Source organism: Pinus tabuliformis, chromosome 1_2, assembly GCF_031772625.1.
Source record: "Pinus tabuliformis cultivar Carrire ecotype Pingquan chromosome 1_2, CPIR1, whole genome shotgun sequence".
In the NCBI taxonomy this organism is placed as follows: Eukaryota; Viridiplantae; Streptophyta; class Pinopsida; order Pinales; family Pinaceae; genus Pinus; species Pinus tabuliformis.
In genome coordinates this window covers 238,159,400-238,181,871 of record NC_142298.1, presented here as the reverse complement: position 1 = coordinate 238,181,871, position 22,472 = coordinate 238,159,400, and the positions used below count along the sequence as shown (strand labels likewise).

At 41.0% G+C, this 22,472-nt stretch overlaps 1 protein-coding gene across 1 annotated transcript in view; it reads right to left on the bottom strand.

The window, feature by feature from the left end:
- Positions 1 to 305: 305 nt before the first annotated feature.
- The window catches only part of LOC149205260 (bifunctional cytosolic FAD synthase/FAD diphosphatase-like), a 34,304-nt gene continuing 12,137 nt past the window's right edge, over positions 306 to 22,472 (bottom strand). The window contains exons 2-4 of the mRNA XM_089397356.1: positions 1,603 to 1,945; positions 965 to 1,552; positions 306 to 624 (exon numbers count right to left, since the gene is read on the bottom strand). Coding sequence (XP_089253482.1) covers positions 306 to 624; positions 965 to 1,552; positions 1,603 to 1,945 — 1,250 coding nt within the window. The remainder of the gene's footprint in view (positions 625 to 964; positions 1,553 to 1,602; positions 1,946 to 22,472) is intronic.

Sequence of the window (22,472 nt, the reverse complement as noted above, 5' to 3'; positions counted from 1 at the left end):
GCTAATTTGAAATCCTTGAGAAACTCCTTTCCAAGCCATAACAAAAAGGGGTCTGTGTCGATATCCTTGTTGGCTTTGCATTTTCGAGGAAGAATATTTATACTCTGCGCGCTGACTTTCCTTTATTTTCTGACTTCAAAGGAATGTTGATCACAGAATCAAACCAAGTGACCGATCCTTGTATTGCAGGCCGAATTAAAGCATATGTATACAACCCAATAGACATCCCATCTGCTGCCATTAAAATAATCTTTCGAACAGTACACTTCTTGTACATCCCTTTCCTTAATTGGTTTTTCAGATTTTCAAACTTTTTCAACTGCTACAGGAATAAATTGAGATATTTCTCCCTTCTCCAATTCAAGCATATCAGCATAGAAAATGGCAACATTGAATTTTTCGCCTGGCCTATTCAAAGGGAGAAGCTCAATTGATATACTTAACTCTTGTGCATCTTTGGCTCGCTGAACTGTTGTCCTCCTCATGTCTGCTTTGGCACCACGATCAATATTTCCAAAAGGATCATCATTATTGGTAAATAATAGTATACGCTTATCAGCATTGTGAGTCGACCACTGGCTGAAGTCCTTTATCAATCGTGTTGTTAGACGGTCAAGTTCTTCTCTTTTAGGAACATTGAAAACATAAACACCCTCAGATTCTTATTTGCAAGCTTGGAGGCGATTAGACACGATTTGGTCGCATGAATACAAACAAAATTTGTGCAGGACTAAGTGTGTAGCGCGCTATCCCAGTGCGTAGCGCACAGCCTGATGCGTAGCACCTGTGTATTTTTACACTGGCCGCGCTAACCCAATGCGTAGCACACTGCCCGGTGCGTAGCGCACACCCCCAACGCGTAGCGCACCTTCCAATTTCCAATTTTGAAAATGAGCTTAATTAGCCCGTCCAATTTTCAATCATATTTCTTAGCGTCACGTTACAAATGAGAATTGCAGCTTACCTTGAAGTAATAAAATTTTCATGCACAAAGTTGAGGGAATATTTACAAGTCTTTTTGGAATTATATGGTTTACTGAACAGATCTCCCTCAGGTAGCCGAGCCATCTCATTCTGAAAACCAGAGCACTCTTCTCCTATGAACTGTCTCAGATATTCCTCAAATTCTTCATCAGGAGCCAAGCGCACACCAAAGACTTTTGCAACTCCAGCCAACGAAACATCTAAATGAATAGGTCCCACGCCGCCAAAGATAAACACGATGTCACTAACTTGAATCTGTTGTTCAACTATTTCAGAGATAGCATCAATATCATTAGGAATTACTGCCCGATGAGTGACTGCCCAGCCTATGGAATATCTGAAATTTTCTTTATCACCAGATAAATTGTTAATACACAGCAACGCATTTGGTATTGTATCATGAATGCTTCCAATTGAAGTATATCCTTGATCATAAAGCGTGCAATATGGAACTTTGCATGCAAGAATAAAAACCCATACATCTCTGTATGACCAATCCAAGATGAGATTCACTCTCATGAAAGGTGGCCATCCTTCTGAACTTGGGTAGAATTGTTCTAGACCAACCCAAGATATGTATTCTGAAAATTTTCATTCCCTCGCCTGTGCTAATATACCGCATTAGGGTCGCCTATACAGGTACTAAGGAAGATTGCTTTGACAGGCTTTTCCTTTAGCAGTGCCTCTAAACTAGACTTAAAATCAAGCCGAATAATCTCCATCTGCAAGTCATAGGTTTCTGTCGTCTCGTATGTGAACGCATTGATTTCTCGGAATGCCCCCGAATTTTCAAAATAGATTGTCCTTATTGGATGCTTCAATTTAGAGCATACATGTTCACTACCTCCATGTTCTCCCATTTCAACAGGAGCATATCCTGCCCGTAGAAGATGCAGCAAAACCGTAGAGTCCTTCCCACCATTGAAACTGAAAGCAACTTCATCAAGCAATGATGACAGCCCTTCTCATGCTCTTTCTCAAAGAAAGCTCTAAAGTTTCAGAACGGCATTCGAGCTCCTTGCCTCGTTTAAATGCCTGTAATGCTTCCTCACCTTTTCCTTCTTTCTTAAGAGTATGATATTTCTTTTTCTCCTCCTGGGCCTACTGCTGAAGTTCCTCAGGTGTAAAGGAATCATTCTCATCATTGGCATGGAGAGCACTGTCCTTAAATCTGCTCTGAAAAAACATCATGCTTTCTATCGAAAAATTTCAATAATTACATCTTTGAAAACACATTTAACGATTTCTTCTTCAAAACAGTCTTGCATTGATAACCATCTTGAAATATAAACTCACTGAACCTTCTTCTAGCCTGTAGGAATCATTTGACAAGTTTGAAGACCAACTATAAAACCTTGACTTCTGAAATGACTCTTTTCTGGACCACAGTAACATCAATGAATGACGAGAAATGAACCTTGGAGAATTTGTTTCTAACAAGGGACTGACAGGACCGAGTCTAACAGGACCCACTCGGGGTCACTTTGCGGTAAACAACATTGCACACAAAGTTATGCGAGATGGTTTCTACTAGCTTACATTATTCAAGGATGCACATGCTTATGCCCACAAGTTACCGATTTTTCAGTAATGTGCTGGCAGAACACGTAGGTCAGCAGCCCCACTGCACCCTGTTGTAGTGACTGAACCATTCCAACAATGGGGCCTAGATATCATTGGGTATATTTTCCCACATTCATCAAAACAACACCACTACATTCTAACAGCAATTGATTACTTCACGCGGTGGACAAAAGCAGTTCCTCTCAAACAAGTGAACGGCCAAGAGGTCATTAGCTTCCTCCAGCAGAACATCATCTCACGCTTTAGCATTCCGGTATCACTTTTTGTTCATAATGAAATGTACTTTTCATCTTTAAATCTTTATGATTTTGCTTTACAAAATGGTATTCAACTAAAACATTCAGCCAACTACTACCCGCAAGGAAATGGTCTAGCAGAATCCACGAATAAAAACCTCATCCACAAAATAAAAAAGAACGTTTTCTCTTAGTAGCATAACTAACATACCACTCTGAAGAATGCACTATGGGTTTACCACGTAACACCCAAACCCTCTCTGAATACCTAACCGTACTTCTTGGTCTATGGTAAAGAAGCCATCCTTCCACCAAATATCTACTTGCATGTACTTCATCTATCCCAAGAATCCCAAGGCAAGCCTCGCAAGCTAGTTTAGCGTATGATGGATACACTCCACAAGCTTCAGGGGGAAAGGATGAAAGCAAAAGAAAAATTTACACTCCACTAGAATTGTATCAAGTGATGGTTCGATAAGAAGTCTGCAGGGAAAGCTAACTTCGATGTTGGTGACTTGTTTTTAAAATGGGATAAGTCCCATGAAGACAAAGGCAAGAATATGAAGTTTCAGTCCCTGTGGATTGGTCCATACACAGTCCATGAGAAGCTTGGCCCACACACATACCATCTGCAATCACTTGATGGGAGGATTGACAACCTTCCCATCAATGGCCAAGATCTCAATCACTACTTCCAGTAGGTTGGGCCCCGCCCCATGCCATGTACGTAGTCTGCTTGCTGCTTGTTTTTTTCATTTTGTTTGCCTTGCTTACTATCTTTGTTTTCATTTGGTTTCTTCGCTTACTATTTTTGTTCTCGTTTGTTTGAGTTGCTTAATACCTTACTATTTTTCTTTCGAGAAATAAGGGTTTCCATCTACTGTTTTCTGGATTTTGAATGAGTATGTGGATGAGATAAGAATAGAATTATGACACTGCAGCACTTGGCCAATCTTGTGTCTGTCTTCTTCATGCTTGGTTATAACCTTCAACCAATGAAGTCTTGATAGAAAATATGAGTTGTATGCAAGGGGATTTTTGGTCGAACAATGAACCTGTGTCCACACTGGGAAGCCCCATGCCTGCACTCAGCCCTCTACTTTGTGTGTTCAAGCTCATACAACTAGTAGAAACGGAGAAGGGGAAAATCTAAACGAGCAAACCTATGCCAGAGGTCTTACATGCTTCTCTGAAGGAACAACCTCTTCTACTCTCAATAAGTGCTTATGCACAGTCCTCTTAAAAAAATACAAAGGCGAAAGAAGAGAAAGGCTTCCTGCTTAGAGAGGTGAAGCATGCACCTCCACCAGGGTACTGACCAAGCTCGCTAGAAGTGGAGCAATATGTGTGTTCCTACGTAACTCCGTCGGGGTACTATCTAGGCCTACTTGTAGTGGAGAAACACTAGAGATGAAAACGTATACTTTGAAAATATTCAACTCGCGAGCTAAACTACCCTTCCTGATCTTGAAATATTGTGATCAAGCTGAACTTTTGATTGTGTTTGACTGAGTTGGAAAAATATGAACCATGTATTTCCATGGGGTAAGTGGGGAAGCCGAAGTAACCCACACAATGATTCAATACCCCCCAAAAGGTCAAGGCCCTATGCTGACAATGAACCAAATAGAAGTTGGAGTTCTACCAGTGTGTCACCAAGTGTTGTAGTGGCTGCAACACCCTCCAAAATTTTGGCCTGCAACCAATTTCAGAGCCTTCTTTGAGAGTTTTACTTAACAACTGCATGCACTTGGGTTCACTCAGTGGGCTCATGTGAGTCTTTGCACCCACCTTACTTGATCATATCACCGAAAACTTTTCATGTTGATGTCAATGTCAGGCTTGCGACCATGTTCTGGTCATACACAAGGTCTTCACTTCGTGTGTACATGTTTTTTTCATTATGTAAACATCCATCGTGCTCACACACAGACATATACATTGTTGTGCAAGCATCATCACGGTCGACCAACCATCAGTCACAAGCTTCGCGCTTATCTCCCACACCGTCAGTTAGTCATGTTGAACATGTGTGTCTGGCTAGTTTGAGTTGTCTCGTCGTCAAGTCATATAAGTGTGTGTTTGCAAGATCATGTATGCACCTTTTCGCTCATTCACACACTTAGTCATTTTGTTGAAGTTCTAATGACCAATTCCCCTCTCACATATGCATCTTCACCTGCCATCAACTCGATCAACTATCACCTAGAACAATACAGAAGCACCAAGAAATCAATTTCAAGCTGCGCTACCTGCAAGCAGATAAATCAACCTTCATGCTAGTCAAATGGAGAGTTTGAGCCGACATTCACCCCGGGATTGACTCCCCTCAAAAATTGCACAGAGGTTGTAGGCCTTGCCCGCTTTACTAACTGAGAAAATTGCACAGGTGGGCTGGACAAACACCTAGTGCCCATCCATGTCTCCCTTAGAGAATTGAGTATTTTTTCGAGCCATCCCACCAGTCAGCTGACCGATTTCTCACCCGGAAATCTATGAAGTTTTCATGAGAAAGCCCTCTACTCCCCAGCAGTCCACTCAGCTCAGAAACTATGCAAAGGTGATCAACAGGCCATCCTGCCAGCATCAGCGTATTTTTCCTCGCCAACAATTCCCAACAGCTGACTACCAATTCCCTCCAAGAATTGCGTAATTTTTGCTACCAAGCCCTAGCAGCTGACTACCAATTCCCTCCAGGAATTTCATAGTTTTTGTTGCCAATGTCCTAGTAGATAACTGCCAGTTCCCTCAAGGAATTGTGCAGTTTTTCTACCAAGGTCCCAGGAGCCAGCTACTAGTCCCCTCCAGGAATTTTGCAGTTTTGGCTGCCAGGCTCCTGTTGCCCGCTTCTTCCAAAAATTGTGCATATTTTGTCTGCCAAACCTTCCCATAGCCCGAACTGCTCCTCTCAAAAATTTCACAGCTTTTTCCTTCAGCTGATTCAGACCCCACGGACAATCACTATCGATCTGGATTTCCCATCTCCATCACCCAGTGACTTCTGCGCAGTTTTCACCAGCAGTGTCTAGAGCCTCCATCCCAACTCGCAACCTTGTCTCCTCTCCTGGTCATCTAAATCTGAAACAATCATGCATCATGGTAGACTACGAGGTTTATGGATTTGATGTCATCTCATCATGAGTGACTACAGATACAGGTACACGAACAAACATGGCGCGAGGATGGATGGGATGAACAAAGGGAGTACATGCAAAAGGACATTTTCACCAATGGACGAACAAATGATGCATGCAAACAGATTTGATCGTGAATGGATGATCATGCAAATATGGGTTCGTAGACGTACAGACGAGTGAACATGCAAGGTGTGTTCATGGACATAAGAATGAACGAACATTCACTTTTCACGAACGGGTGAACCTGTTAAGCATGCCAACATGCAAGCAAGGAGCAACGTGCAAATGCAACATCAAGCAAACCCAACAACCATCAAAGACTCTGGGCACTTTTCCAAGTGGAGGTGAAGTTGTGACACACCATGAGTACATCCATCACCTAGCAACACTGCAGCTTTACATGCACACCAACAGCAGCACGAATGTACCAGCATTGTCGTGTCTAGTCTTGTCATGAGTCATGTCATCCACATCTCTATTGTGGGCAATACTGTTAATCAATGTAATGTAACGTGGAAGTCCAAGAGACCCACTTGTCATATGAAGAGTCATGTAAAGTCAAAAGCTCATGGAAGTCAAACAGTCATGAGGGAAATTGAACAGCCACAAGGGTTAGTTTCACCCTTGGCTATAAATACCCCCTCATTTTTACATGCAAGGGACTTTTCACCTCGGCTCCTCCCACATAGCCTTGAGAGTTTGAAATATTTTATTTGAGGAGTAAGTAGTGGCTCCAATGCCTCGCCCATGGGGCTAGTGATGTATGGTGTAATGATGTCTCTTGGAACTTTTGCTTAATTCAGAAGCCTGCTAACAGGCCAGCATTTCTTCACACATGTATTGTAACTGTTATAAGACTAATCTTGAACACTTGTAATGCATGTTCCTTTAACCTGTGTTTAACACTTTAACTCATTCACTTGTTGTAATGCCTATATATTAATGAAAATGTGTTGTATGAGTTGTTAACATTGTCCTACCCCTGTTGGTTACCTCCTCAGACATCAGACAGACCTTTCACGTAAATTTGCTATAACAACCGTCGCACTCGCATAGAATCCTCCATTATGTGTTGTACGTGTTATATTTCCTTGTGTTGTGACTGCCGCATTTGAGTGTACTGCTCCTCCTGAAGTTGTGCACATATTGTTTTGTTATTTGTTCATAACGGAGTTGGGGCTTCCTCCCATCTAACTTGGGACTCACTCCCACCCTCTCCCTCTACATTGAAATAACCATTGACACAGGTAACACTAGCAATCACCAGGCACGTGAACCTCACTACTTGAAGACAAAGAAGACCACTCTCATGTGCTAACAAGCAAGATCTAAGGAAAATTGACTTTAAGATAATGGTAACTGGGACATCATATTGAATAGGACTCCCACACCAAAAGGTGTGAGGTCTAGTTGGTACTTCATACCAGGGTGATCCCGTGAATGTTGGAGGTTCCAGCACCATCAACAGGACCAGAAGTTACCAAGGAAATTATTGTCCTTATCTAAAACAACGGTGTAAGGTAGTGCAAAATGAACCCAAGAATTCTCAAAGAAGAATTCAATATTGGCTTTGGTTGCGATACACTTCTTGCATGGTATTAAAATAGAAATCTTAAAGAATCAATCAACAACCACAAACAAAAAATAATTACCATGCTTGGTTGAGGGAAAACTCGACATGTAATCCATGGAAACCAAATATTAGGGCTTGTTTCAAGTAGGTGAAGGAGGGTAAAACCCCTGCTTCCTAATGGATGGTTTAGCGAATTCATAAACAATGCTCGATCTAATAGACTGACTAATGCCCTATTGAAGTTATGGCCAGTAGAAATGCTTCTAAAGTACTACATTTGTTTTCTCCACAATGAAGTATCCTAACACCCTACTATAATGTGTCTCCTAAATCAACTTGGAATGCTCCCTTAAAGGAACACAAAGATGGTCATGTATCATAAGAGCACATTTTGTAAATGGAAGTCTAAAACTTGTTTTCCTATGCTCAACATCTAGTACATAGCAATGAATAATAGTATAATTATGATAATAGTATCTTATCCATAGGAGTTAATAATTATGGTTAGTGTCATAATAAGGGGCTAACTATGGTAGTCTATAGCACAATTGGTGTTTTTCAAGTGGAATCGTTGTAGTTACATTGACCATTTGTAATGGAGCTCATTGTATAACTTCCATTATGTATACACGAATTGTAGAGGCTTGTAATCAATGTGTAAATTATCATCTCATTCATTAAAATATCATGCTTCCACTATTGGCATGCCTACATGATGTAATATATCTCTTTGTCATAAATTGGGGATATGTGAATAACAATACAGAGTGTTTCATTGTGATAGGCCAATAGATGTAATTGTTGAGTGAGGACTACATTGATAACATAATTGAAGGCACGTGTCCCAATCTCATATGGAGATTTATGGTCTAGCAGAGTGAGGACTAGTGCGGATTAGAGTTGGTCATTCAAATCCTTGGATGTTTTCTATTATGTCTCGTACCATGCAAAATCTGCTTTAGCTCCACCTTTGGTCCCTGGACATAAGGGCCAAGTGATATGTGAGAATCTCAACATGAAATTTTTATAGAAGTTAGAAAGTTCGAAGAAGTTGGAGAGATATCTTAGAGTTATCAAGGCTCTCCAATCCCAAATGACTTTCATCCTGGTTGCATCCACATGCACCCCGTGTTTTTCCACACTCTATTGTAAATATTGAATTCTCTGGTTGCTAAATGAGAATTTCTTCATATTTCCATATAGCATATGTTGATGCAGGATGCATAGGCCTTTGTAAATGTGCTACAAATGTTTCAACTAGGTTCTATTGAAGATGAGGATGCCATCCAAATATATAACCCTAAACGTGTTCATGAATGACCATAGGATATCATCCATCATCCTTATGATTGTAGCTAAAGAATTAGTCAAGCCAAAAGGCATGACCACCCACTCAAAAGGGCCTTCTTTAGATTTGAAAGTTGTCTTATATATATCATTTTTTTCAATTGCAATTTGGAGGTAGCCTAACTTCAAAAACAATCTTATGAAAGAACTCAACATCATTAAGCTAATCAAGGACATCATCTATCTAGGGGGATTAGGTATCTCTTCTTGAAAATGTTTTTTTGCAAGGCTTTGTAATCAATATAGAGTCTCAATGTCCCATCCTTCTTTTGCACCAACACAAATTTGGCTCCTTCAAGTCAAGGAGCTTATTCTAATGTGGCCCTTTTGGATGAGATCATGAATTTGACATTTATTTCCTCATTATCCAAAAGAATGCATCTATATATTGGTTCATTAGGTAAAGGAGCACCATGTATAAAGTCAATTGAATGATTTAACTTGTAGTGAGAGGTTTCCATATAGGTGAAGTGAAGATATCTCTATATACCTCTATAATCATGTCTACCTACTTTTGTTGTGTATAGAGGCAATGTTTCGAGCCTTGGTGGTCACAGTGACCTTCCTTTCACCTTTTGACCAAACTATGAAGGGGAAAAAAATTGCAAAATGAGATATTACCTTTCAACACTATTTTGTCGACATTAATGAAATTTTAGTAGTTAGAACTAGTTATGCTATCCCTTATATCTTACCTCCTAGGGTAATAATGATACTACGAGGATGGGATTTATAAAAAAAATGACATTTTTAGATATAATGTTTTCCCAAAAGAACATCACAAAATTTGAGTGGGACAACATCGTACAATACCTCATATTTGAATGGCTTGATGTTGTAGGATAGACTATATCACTAGATGACATGGATGTCTCATCCTTGGCTCAACCAACCAAAGGTGTATGGTTGGGGGTATGTGTTGGCTTAAGGGGGCTTGGACCCAGGTTTGGAGTTAGCTGCAATAACCAAAAAAACCCTACACTACCAGCCCTTTCAGTAACCCAAGGTAGTATTAGGCAATGCTAGAAACATGTTTCTACATCCAAAAGGCTATGTGATGTAGCAGCGAGGTGTCTCATTAAATTAGGGCCCTATCTAGCCTTCGCGAACCCTTATCTTCCGAATCACAAACTTAAATTGATTTCTACTTAATTAGATCTGTGATATTCGCTTAAGTGTTCTAACATGCATAAGTTACCAAACCAAAGTAGATATGAATCTTCTTGATGAAATTAAAGCAATATAACAAAGAACTGAATCATAACTAAGCATAAAGACAGAAAACATATAAATAAACACAAAACGCACAAACTGTCTTCAAAATTACTGTTATGAAACCAGCTCACAAAAAGATAGAAAAGATAGATCAACGCCTTAGAATTCAGCCTCTTCGAGGGGGCAACCTCCTTTACATTACACAAATGAACAATTCTTGGATGATACAAATGAAAATACCTCCTTTCTATATATAGGAATCTAAGGGGTCATAATATAATCAGAGCCGACATAACAATAATAATGTAAGGGCACAATAATAACAATAGTGGGCTTCTATGGGGCACAATAGTAACAATATGGGCACTACATGGTTACATCAATATAATAAGGGGGTTGTACTAATAACAATAAGGGGTTACACTAGTAGTATAGGGGCCTAACATGCCCCTCTCCTTAAAAAAGTGTTATCCTCAACGCTTGAGTAGTTCTTGATGCTTCTGTATAAAATTATTGTCCTCCCATTTGGAATCTTCAGTGGGTAAGTTCTTCCACTTGATGAGATACTCTGAAATTGATAGATTATGTAGCTGTCAGGTTCTTATTTCTGTGACTGCTCCAGGTTCCAATATGATTTTTCCTTCCTCTTCAATTTTTGGCAATATTGTTTGAATTGGGATCTTTTGCAACTTTTGAATAAGTGGTCATACTTCCTCGTCCTTCTTCCATTCATTCCTTGCTTCATTTATCCAATCTGGTTGGATAATAGAAATAGCACAAAACAATGCTTCCACATCCTCATCCTTTCTTGAGAGTGCATCTGCAACAAAAATTTTCTTCCATTTTCTATAGATGATGTCAAAGTCATAACCCAACATATTTGTGACACATTTTTTCTGTTCTTCTAAAGATAATAGTTGTTCTAAAAAGTATTTAAGACTATCATGATCCATGTTTACCTTGAAATGTCTTCCCATTCGGTAAGGTTTCCATTTTTTAAGTGCATGTATTATTGCCAATATTTCCTTCTCATAAATAGCTTGCTTGAGATGTAGCAGTAAAAATACACAATCACCTACATCAAAACGTTTTTCACTACGATGTTGATCTACCTGTTGTTTCATTTGATTTTGCACCAAAGTGGCGTTATCCTTTAAAAGTTGGAGAACTTGTTGTTGATGCTCGAACCTTTTTCTTCTTAATATGTCCTTCTATCTTTAGAGTTTGAGGAGTGGTAATTTCTTCCAATCCTTTACAAGATATGTTCGGATTCATTTCTTGATGTTGAATGTGATCTTTCACTACTTGAACATTTTTCTTCTTGATATGTCCTTCTATCTTGATAATTTGAGAAGTGGTAATTCCGACCAATGAATTACAAGATATCGTTGGATTCATTTCTTCTTTCTTGATGTGATCTTTCACTTCTTGATATGTCCTTCTATCTTGAGAGTTAGGGGAGTGGTAATTCTTGCCAATGCTTTACAAGATATGGTCTGATTCATTTCTTCTTTCTCTGGGGTTGGGTCCTGGCGTATATCCTCTTCTTTTGATGTTTCTTGATCCTTTTCTTCCTCCTCTTCATACTCTATGTAAAATAATTTCTTCTCAGCACACTTATGACCTTTAGTGCATTTTCTATCACAATTGTAACAAAGCCCTTTTTCTCTTTTTTCTTCCAATTTTTGTGGTGTAACCCTTGTAGGTTGTGGAAGGCTAGGAGAAACAACACTTCCATCTTTATAGTTGTGAGGGGTAGACTTCCTTGTTGCCATAATTTTACTTTCCATTATGTCACAAAGCCCTTTTACTCTTTCCAATTGTTGTTGTGTTGCTCTAAAGAAGGTGTTGCTCTTTGTATCCTCATAATGTGCTACCATTTCCTCCGTGAGAATTGACCACGTAACAAGTTGTTTACGAGAACAAAGCCCTTTATACCATAAAAATTTATCTAGTTCTAAATATGAAGATGCAATACATACATTTTGTAATAGTGGTACACCATGTAGATCAAAATATTGCTCCATCTGAAGTATCCAATTTACTAGATCCTTGCCATCAAACTTCCTCATCTTGCTTTTTCTTGATTTTAGGAGCTCGATCTTTAAATGACTATAACTTTGTACTTTCGGATCTTTAAGTTTTGAAATTGTGACCTGCAGTAGCCCTTTGCGTCCTCTTTCCACTGCCACTAGTCTGATCCAAATTGGATTCTCCAAGGAAGACTTATGCCAAATCTCCCACAGTGACCTGATTATAGACTAGTTCAATAGAGAAAACTTGTACGACATGCCACGTGTCACTGTTTTGACCTTTGGCTCTGAAAAATATATACAAGAAGCTACAGTCTATCGCCTTTTTTATCTTCTTACGAAATTTCAATCTGATGCTCAGAGAGAAAGTTATGACAATTTTCCCCAGGTTACCTGTTTGGAATGTAATTTAGGAGTCTGCAAAAAGACAAATTTCCTCAGATCATATCTCTGCAAATATAGCCTGAAAAGCTCTGAAATTCGGATCCGAGGTTTAGTGCGATTTCGCCTCAAATGGGTTTTTTTTTTCGCTTCTAAAACGTCGCTAAAAAAAAGTTATATTGAAAATTCCATGATGACCTATTTGGAGTAGCACAACCCTAGAATCCAAAGCTCTGATACCAAATGTTATGAAACCAGCTCACAAAAAGATAGAAAAGATAGATCAATGCCTTAGAATTAAACCTCTTGGAGGAGGCCTTTACATTACACAAATGAACAATTCTTGGATGATACAAATGAAAAGACCTCCTTTCTATATATAGGAGTCTAAGGGGTCATAATATAATCAGAGCCGACATAACAATAATAATGTAAGGGCATAATAATAACAATAGTGGGCTTCTATGGGGCACAATAGTAACAATATGGGCACTACATGGTTACATAAATATAATAAGGGGGTTGTAATAATAACAATAAGGGGTTACACTAGTATTATAGGGGCCTAACAATTACTTTATTAATTCAGCTTTTCAATACATGCACCTCTTCTGACCCTGCGCACACAGCTGCAGGACCTCGTGCACTCAGCTGCAATAGCCTTCCCCTTCGCCAGAATACAGACTTACAAACTCAAAATATTACTTATCAACTATCCATAAGCTTCAAACTGAATTTCCTAATGACTCCTATATGACTCCCTTTTATATCTTTTACATTACGTTACCATGGTCCGCGAACCATGGGTGGAGTACATTGTTTACTTAAAACATCCCATCCCTTTACAAAACAAGGGGCTTTGACCCACCTAAAATCCCCTTTGACTCTTAATTTTCTACGTGCTCCACTCCTCAAATTGTGGAGACTTGACAATATTACAAAATTTTACTCAAAACATAGACAAACTTGGACCTGGGGGTCCCCATCCCAATAGGCCCCCAACATAAAGATGTGACTTGTCCCGAGTCACTCTCCTGGTACGTCGTTGAAATTTGCTTTAAGGACGTTGAACTTCACCTTCAATGCTTGAAGCTCTGTTGTGCATTGTGCGGCGGCCTGCCGAACCTCTTCGACCAACTTCTCATTAGTTGGCCCCTCGACTTCCAATCCAATGGTTTGTTGTGTCTACTACATTCCTTTGAGTTTACTCTCGACAAACTGAGAGAGTTGGCTAGCTTCGTCAGCCCAAGGCTGCATTCTTTCTAAGAGGATTGGATCTTTTCATCGCATCTCATCTATATGAAGTTGAAGGGCCCTCCCTTCCTGGAGTCTTCTAAACTGTTGCACTGGTGCTAAGGTTTGTGTTGTTGCTCTGATCTCATCAAACTGCAATTTTTTTTCCCAGATGTCTTCTTCGATATTTTGTACATGTGGGTCTTCCTACAACGTGGCCCACATCTCCATGGTGTTTTAAAAAATTTGGTTGTAGTCCTTAACTGCAGCGTCTAGGACTTCCATATCTACCTTAATAGCAGCCTCCCCCTGCTCTCAAACTTCTGGAGGGGTGGTGGGTTGTAGCTTCATCTGCATCTCTGTGACCTCAATCTTCGTTTCAAAATTCACTTATTCAACCTCCGCTGTGGACTCCTTCACCACGGCTACCAGCTTTTGGAGCTTCTCTTTGGAAGCTTCTTTAGTCTATATGAGGAGTAATGGTAGTTCAATGCAAGTCTAACGAAGTATGTGAAGCATTGAACAAGGTATATGATGTGTAGCGAACTGATTGGGACCTGTGCGTACCAGCGGTTCTGTGGGCTTATAGGACAACATGCAAGAAACTGACGGAGCAGATGCCTCCGAGGCTGGAGTATGGAGTGAACATTGTAATCACCATAGAGTATAAAATGCCTAGTCCACGCATAGTAGCGCTGGTAGATATGACAGCTCGTAGAGCCTTGAAAGAAGGGATCGTGCAGTTGAACGAAGCAGAACGCTTGGGACCTGAGGAAGAAATCTGACAAGGTGATCTTAGGCTCCAAGAACTTATGAAATAAAGGGTTCGATTAAGGGAGAAAAGTGCTCTGGTGGAAGCGGAAGTCAAGAAGTTTGAGGACGAAATACAGAAGGATTTTCTCGATAAGAAAAACAGGGGGATAAAATAGGGTGTGAACGATCACGTTGACGAATTTAGGGACTACCACCAAGAGTTGATAAGCTTGATGCCTTGGATTGGGACACATATTACTAAATAGATCACCCATGGTAGCGCGATACAGATGATAAAGTGTGCGATGCAGCCAGTAACAATAAAAGGTGGATGTTTTCCAAGAAAAGTGATGGATGACTGGTTGAAACCCTATACAGGTGGCACGGCCACCTGACTAGCCGTGGGAAGTATAGTCTTAGCACTGCAGGTAGTCGAAAGGAGGTGCGGGACTATAAACCACTCTATCAGGGAGCTGTGCGCAAGAGCAAAGTGTCACAAGGTCCGCGACCGTGCAAGGTGGGCTGCGCCGCCACCCAGGTTAGCTGTAAAGTGATTGTTGTAGTCACTATTCACGATGTGATGCTTGACTTGATACCAAATGGAGCAGGCGGCAGGCATTTAAGACGTGCTTTATGGGAAATATTTGGGAAAATCTACTGCCAAGGGAGCATTAATGGACCAGATTTGGGGGGAATGGTCGAATTCAAATTCAAAAGATGCTATAAATTATAAAGGGCTACCCAGCAAACAACACTTAGTCATTTTTGAATTGAGTTGTTGTATGCCCCACATATTCTAAGTCGAGACCTATTTTCCTTATGTAGAGCATTGATTGAGCCCCTGATTGAGCGATTGAGAGATTTTTGGATGAGCAAGATGGCAATGCCTAAGGAAGCTATGGAGATTGCAGAGATGATTTCCGAAGAGACCGCGTAGGCCGTGACCATTTAATATGCCCCTTAAGGCATTGGAATTGTGGCGGAAATCCCTAAATCACTGCGCACGCTGACGCCGAATAAAGACAAACATCCATTGATTCCGATGGGTGTTTCCCCTCGAAACCCGTTGTGCACCAGATTAATGATGGAGGAAAAAGGGAAAGCAATTAACTTGGAAATCGGCGAGGAGGAAGAAGACCTGGAGGACCTCATAATTGAAGAAGACGAGGATGAGGGCATGGAGGAAGAAACCAAGCCTGTGCCCCCTCCAAAAAAGCTTCCCACGTATATCCCCCCGCGGAAGGGGAAGACAAAAGTACCCAAGGACCTCGACGAGAGAAAGAGCTCTCTCCAGACTCCACTCCTCCCGGACGACATCATATTTGAGTGCACACACCTGGGACAGGTGTTGAACTTGAAGTTTGAATATTGGGATCTTGCTGACCACGAGAAATTCCCTCACCTAGAGACCACGCAGCTCATGAAGCCCAAGCAGAACACCGTGGCGGGCGTTATAGAATTGGAGCTGCCAAAGTGGTTACACAGAGTTGAAAAGGTAGGGTATTAAACCTACTCTGGGTGTCGCATTACCACCTTGCCCTCGATCTTTGTCATCAGGCAGCGACTCTTCCTGGTGCATGGTGGGTTTTTGTGGTTGGAGGAGCCCATCCCCATCACGGACCACTTAATCCATCACATTACCCCGCTCTCGTGTAAAGTACAGGACCCCACAGACATCTCAGAGGGGAACAACAACGATTTGGCCATCGCGGAGACCATGAAGAAGAAATACAATTTGGAAAAGAAGAACAGGGGCTACGTGATCTCCAGTATCAAGAACAAATAAATTAGGGTGGCGAATCAGATACTGGCGAGTAAGGTCATGTGGAAGTGCTACATAGACAAGGTACCCGCCCCGGTGGTGGCACTTGCTAGACAATGCACAAAAGGGGTCCAGTTTAACTGGTATGAATTCTTATGCAAAGAGTTCCTAGAGAATTGCCGCGAGGCATAGGAACAAGGAAAAATGTTCCACTATGCATGGCTTCTATTGTCCATAGTGCTAGTGGCGGGGGAATTGGCAAAGGACAACGAGTTCACCACGATTACAAGGGATCTTCTTGAGGCCACAAAGTACGCTTCGATATGGGCCACTAAGGACATGAATCGGATCCATGACAGTAAGATATTCTAGGTATTCATGGAGATGAACATGAGAATGGGGATTAACCGCAAGCCGCGGTTATCACCACTGTCTACAACAGCCTGCAAAGTTTTTCAAAATTTAAAGCAGACTTCCACCACATATACCTCATGGGCACGCAATGACACTGCCAAGAATTGGAGTGAGTTACCCTTCATAGCCACCGATGATGTGATTTTCGACGTACTAGAGACGTGGTCTCTGAAATGGTGCGCCCCAGACATCGCCACGGTGGAAAATTCTACTGCGTAGAAGAAGAAAGAGGAGGACAAACTTCCTGTGGCATAGTTGGTAGAAAAGAGAAGGCAAGAAGCAGCGGCAGCAAAAGTGCAGGAGGCACGAGACATTACGTACGTAGCAACAGAATAGAAAAAGGTCGTAGTAGAAGTGGCACAGAAGGCAGCAAAGAAGGCACGCGAGGGCCAGAAGTCACCTCCGTCGAAGCAGGAGAAAGAGATGGAAAAAGAGGAAGAAGAGGGCGGCACGGAGCCACAAATAGCGTGAACACAATTGAAGCGCTAGCACCCGAGCGAGCGGACGGGGCTGCACAAGAAAGTCAAAGCATCTAAACTTTCTATCGACCCGATCACCCTTACTGAGGGGGATCTGAAAAACATAGGCGAGATGGTGTGTGACATCACCACCGAGGCCCTTTAGAACTTCGTGGAGGAGAATAAGATTGTGTTGGGGGCCCTCCGAGTGAAGATTCAGGAGTTACAGTTGTGCACTCCTCAGGATGGTACTCTTTCGACCAGCCTCGCAGTAGGGACAACTACAACTGAGAAAATTATTTGCACTCAGACAAACAACACAATAGTGATACTAGAAGGGGCACTGGTTACAACAAATGAGGTCGACAGGCCAATGGTTAGTGCACTAAATAGGATAGGGATACACTCTATGTTCTGCATGATGGGATTACTGCAGAACTGTGATCTAGGGAGAGCCGCGCGTTGCAGGTGCTAAGTGAGCAGAAGATTAACATGGAGCATTTGAGCTTGCAGCACGACGAGGGTGTATCGCAAAACAGGCAGATGGTATAGGTACTAGAAGAAGCCTGCCAGATGGTCCCTGAGCTAGCCATCCTAGTAGGGGCGCCCATCCAAATATTAGCAGCACGGGTACACAAGGCGCGAGAATAAATGGCCAAGGTTCAACTAGAGTTGAACCTTCAGATAGCAGAGCTGCGGCTGAAGTCACAACCATCCACTCCTCCAGAAGTAAGAGAATAATGTGCCAGCGCTATTACATCGGGGATGGAGGAGATCTGCAGTGCAGTAAGGGACTGCACTAGAATGTTGGAAGAGTCATTCGAGGTCTTCACCGATTTGCAGGAGGACCCTAACATCTAGTGCTTAGAGGCAGAGACGCATGAGCTCCAGTAGCAGTATGACAGCGTCAAAGGGACCACATAGATGGTGGCCCTCACTCGGAGGCTCACGAGAATGAAATAGGCCAAAGCGCTTAAATAACAAGTAGACGCGGCGTGGCATAGAGAAGCAGTTTTGAAGGCACGTTTTTAGCCTTGGATTGACGAGGCCTTCATAATCACTCCAACAAATGAAGGAAACTTCACGTAGATGCAGGGGATGTAGGAACAGATCTAGGGAAGCAATTCTGACATCGCGGTCTTAGAACAACGTATACATGAGATTCAGCAGGCAGCCGCTCAGTGCGCTACCAACCTTGCAGCTATTCGATCAAAGTTGGAGGGTCTCTGCACTAACAGAGTGACTCAAGGGTGAGTCACGATGTTTATGTTGAGGCCCTATTGGGCATGGAATCCCCCCAAGGCATGTTTTTGGGCTTAAGGCCCAAGTTTTGACTAAGTCCATTGTAAAGACTCCACAATTTGTGGGCATGGAGCACGAAGTCGTAGTAGAGTCATAGGGTTGTCCACCCTTGTTTTTGTAATGTAATGTCAGCTTGAAAGATCTACCCATGGTATGCGGACCAGGGGATTGTATAAATAGAGCAAGGCTCTAAGTGTAAAAAGGGATCGAATCTTTCCCTACCCCTATTGGTTACCTCCTCGGACATCAGAAAGACCTTTCACGTAAATTTGCTATAACAATCATCGCACTCACACGAAATCCTCCATTGTGTGTTGTACGTGTTATATTTCCTTATGTGTTGTGACTGCTTTATTTGTGTGGACTGATCTTCTGGAATTTGTGCACGTCCTATTTTTTTGTGTGTTCGTAACAGAGTTGGGGCTTCCTCCACTCTGACTTGGGCTCACTCTCACCCTCTCTCTACATTGAAAGAACCATTGAAACAAGTAACACTAGCAATCACCAAGCACGTGAACCTCACTACTCGAAGACAAAGAAGACCACTCTCATGTGCTGACAAGCAAGATCTGAGGAAAATCAACTTTAAGATAATGGCAACCAAGCCATCATATCGGATAGGACTCCCTCAACAAAAGGTGTGAGATCTAGTTGGTACTTCATACCGAGGTGATCCCGTGAATGTTGGAGGTTCCAGCATCGTCAACAGGACCGGAAATTACCAAGGAACTTATTGTCCTTATCTAAAATAACAGTCTAAGGTAGTGCAAAATGAACCTAAGCATTCTCAAAGAAGAGTTCAATATTGGCTTTGGTTGCGATACACTTCTTGCATGGTATCAAAATAGAAATCTTAAAGAATCAATCAACAACCACAAACAAAAAATAATTATCATGCTTGGTTGAGGGGAAACTCACCATGTAATCTATGGAAACCAAATATTAGGGCTTGTTTCGGGTAGGTGAATAAGGGTAAAACCCCTGCATCCTAATGGATGGTTTAGCGATTCATAGACAATGCTCGATCTAATAGACTGACTAACGCCCTATTGAAGTTATGCCCAGTAGAAATGCTTCTAAAGTACTACTATTGTTTTCTCCACAATGAAGTATCCTAACACCCTACTATAATGTGTCTCCTAAATCAACATGGAATGCTCCCTTAAAGGAACACAAAGATGGTCATGTATCATAAGAGCACATTTTGTAAATGGAAGTCTAAAACTTGTTTGCCTATGCTGAACATCTAGTACATAGCAATGAATAATAGTATAATTATGATAATAGTATTTTATCGATAGGAGTTAAGAATTATGGTTAGTGTCATAATAAAGGGATAACTATGGAAGTCTACAACACAATTAGTGTTTTTCAAGTGGAATCATTGTAGTTACATTGACCATTTTTAATGGAGGTCATTGTATAACTTCCATTATGTATACACGAATTGTAGAGGCTTGTAATCAATGTGTAAATTATCATCTCATTCATTAAATTATCATGCTTCCAATATTGGCATGCCTGCATGATGTAATATATCTCTTTGTCATAAATTAGGGATATGTGAATAACAATAGAGAGTGTTTCATTGTGATAGGCCACTAGATGTAATTGTTGAGTGAGGACTACATTGATAACATAATTGAAGGCATGTGTCCCAATCTCATATGGAGATTCATGGTCTAGCAGAGTGAGGACTAGTGTGGATTAGAGTTGGTCATTCAAATCCTTGAATGTTTTCTATTATGTCTCGTACCATGCAAAATTTGCTTTAGCTCCACCTTTGGTCCCTAGACATAAGGGCCAAGTGATATGAGAGAATCTCAACATGAAATTTTTATAGAAGTTAGAAAGTTCCAAGAATTTGGAGAGATATCTTAGAGTTATCAAGGCTCTCCAATCCGAAATGACTTGCATCCTGGTTACATCCACATGCACCCCATGTTCATCCACACTCTATTCTAAATATTGAATTCTCTGGTTGCTAAATGAGAATTTCTTCATATTTTCATATAGCATATGTTGATGTAGGATGCATAGGGCTTTCTAAATGTGCTACAAATGTTTCAACTAGTTTCTATTGAAGATGAGGATGTCATCCAAATATATAACCATAAACGTGTTCATGAATGACCATAGGATATCATCCATCATTCTTATGATTGTAGCTAAAGCATTAGTCAAGCCAAAAGGCATGACCAACCACTCAAAAGGGCCTTCTATAGACTTGAAAGTTTCCTTATATATATCATTTTTTTCAGCTGCAACTTGGACATAGCCTAACTTGAAAAACAATCTTACGAAATAACTTGACATCATTAATCTAATCAAGGACATCATCAATCTAGGGGGATTAGGTATCTCTTCTTGAAAATGTTTTTTTGCAAGGCTTTGTAATCAATATAGAGTCTCAATGTCCCATCCTTCTTTTGCACCAACGCAAATTTGGCTCCTTCAAGTCAAGGAGCTTATTCTAATGTGGCCCTTTTTGATGAGATCATGAATTTGACATTTATTTCCTCATTATCCAAAAGAATGCATCTATATATTGGTTCATTAGGTAAAGGAGCACCATGTATAAAGTCAATTGAATGGTTTAACTTGTAGTGAGAGGTTTCCATATAGGTGAAGTGAAGATATCTCTATATACCTCTATAATCATGTCTACGTACTTTTGTTGTGTAGAGAGGCAATGTTTCGAGCCTTGGTGGTCACAATGACCTTCCTTTCACCTTTTGACCAAACTATGTGTTATAGACAATTTTGTGCCTTGCAGCATCAGGCATGAATTGTCAATAATCCAAGGGATCCAAAGTCCCTAAACATGATGTTCCTACCCCTAGAGGAACAAGGTCAGCAAACCAACAGCTCTCAGATCAGTTCTCCACCTGAAAACACTCAAAAACAAGCAATCCTGAAATCAAAGCAGGTGCTCCACTAGGCTTCTGCACTGAAACTCAACTCCTCCATGGTGTACCTGCGTTGCAAAGCAGGTAGAACAAAGGCCACCTGCGCTGAGCGAGATGGGACAAGTGGCACACTGAGTCATTTCTCTGGAATCTTCCAAAAATGACACTTGGATCAGGGATTTCGCCTTGTGATGAGTCAGAGGCTCTGTTTCTCCAAGTGGAAGCAAGGTTCTCCAAGTGGACTCAAGAACTGAAGATCAACTGAAGAGAGAGAGGACACAGGGCAGCTACACATCAGTTGCAAGCTGACTCATCCTTTCTCAATTCATCTATATATTGAGCTCTCTCCTATGAGCTCAGGAGGCTGGAATTTTGTGCAAAGTAATGATATGCTGTTGGTTTCACTATAGAGCTATTGGGTGATTGCTTGAAGGAGGTGAAGAGGAGAAATTCTTTCTGCTGGGAGGTGTTGCTGGATTGGGGCCTTCAATGGTTGTAACTCTCTCAGAATTTTACTTCTTCATTAATAAAAGCTATTGAGGTTCTTCTATATGCATTTGTTTCAATGATGTGTTGTGATAATTGTATATTTGATTTATGCTAATCCTTGAATCAGTTATGATTGCATGCTTCTTGTAGTTTCCTTCTTTGTTATTTTGCAGGATCTCATTGTAGCTGGGCCAGTAAAAGAGCAAGGAGCTGGGAGCAAGCAGCGAAGAGAAGAGTTTGGATTCGACATTAAGCGCAAGGCAACGGTTAGTGCATTTCCTCATTCTCTCTTGCTTTCATAAAGAAGTAAACCTTAAGTAGTTTTCTTTACAGTTGTTGCTGAGGTACTATCACCCTTAGAGTGGGATAAGGTCATCCGAATCGGATACTTTTCCCTACAAAAAACTGGTGACTCCGCTGGGGATCGTATCTGTTTGATTGTTTGTAGTATTTTGCTATTCATTTCCTGAACAAAAGAGTACCAAATCGAAAAGCTTTTGACTATATCAAAAGCGAAGTAGAGGGCAGCTACTCTAGCTCATTTTTGAGCATGTTCATGATTTGAAGAGCTGATCTACAAGGATCCTTGTAAGCTCTTAGTGATAGCTTTTCATCCTCCTAATCATCCCTTTGTATGTGCTTGACTGATTGCTTCTTATTTG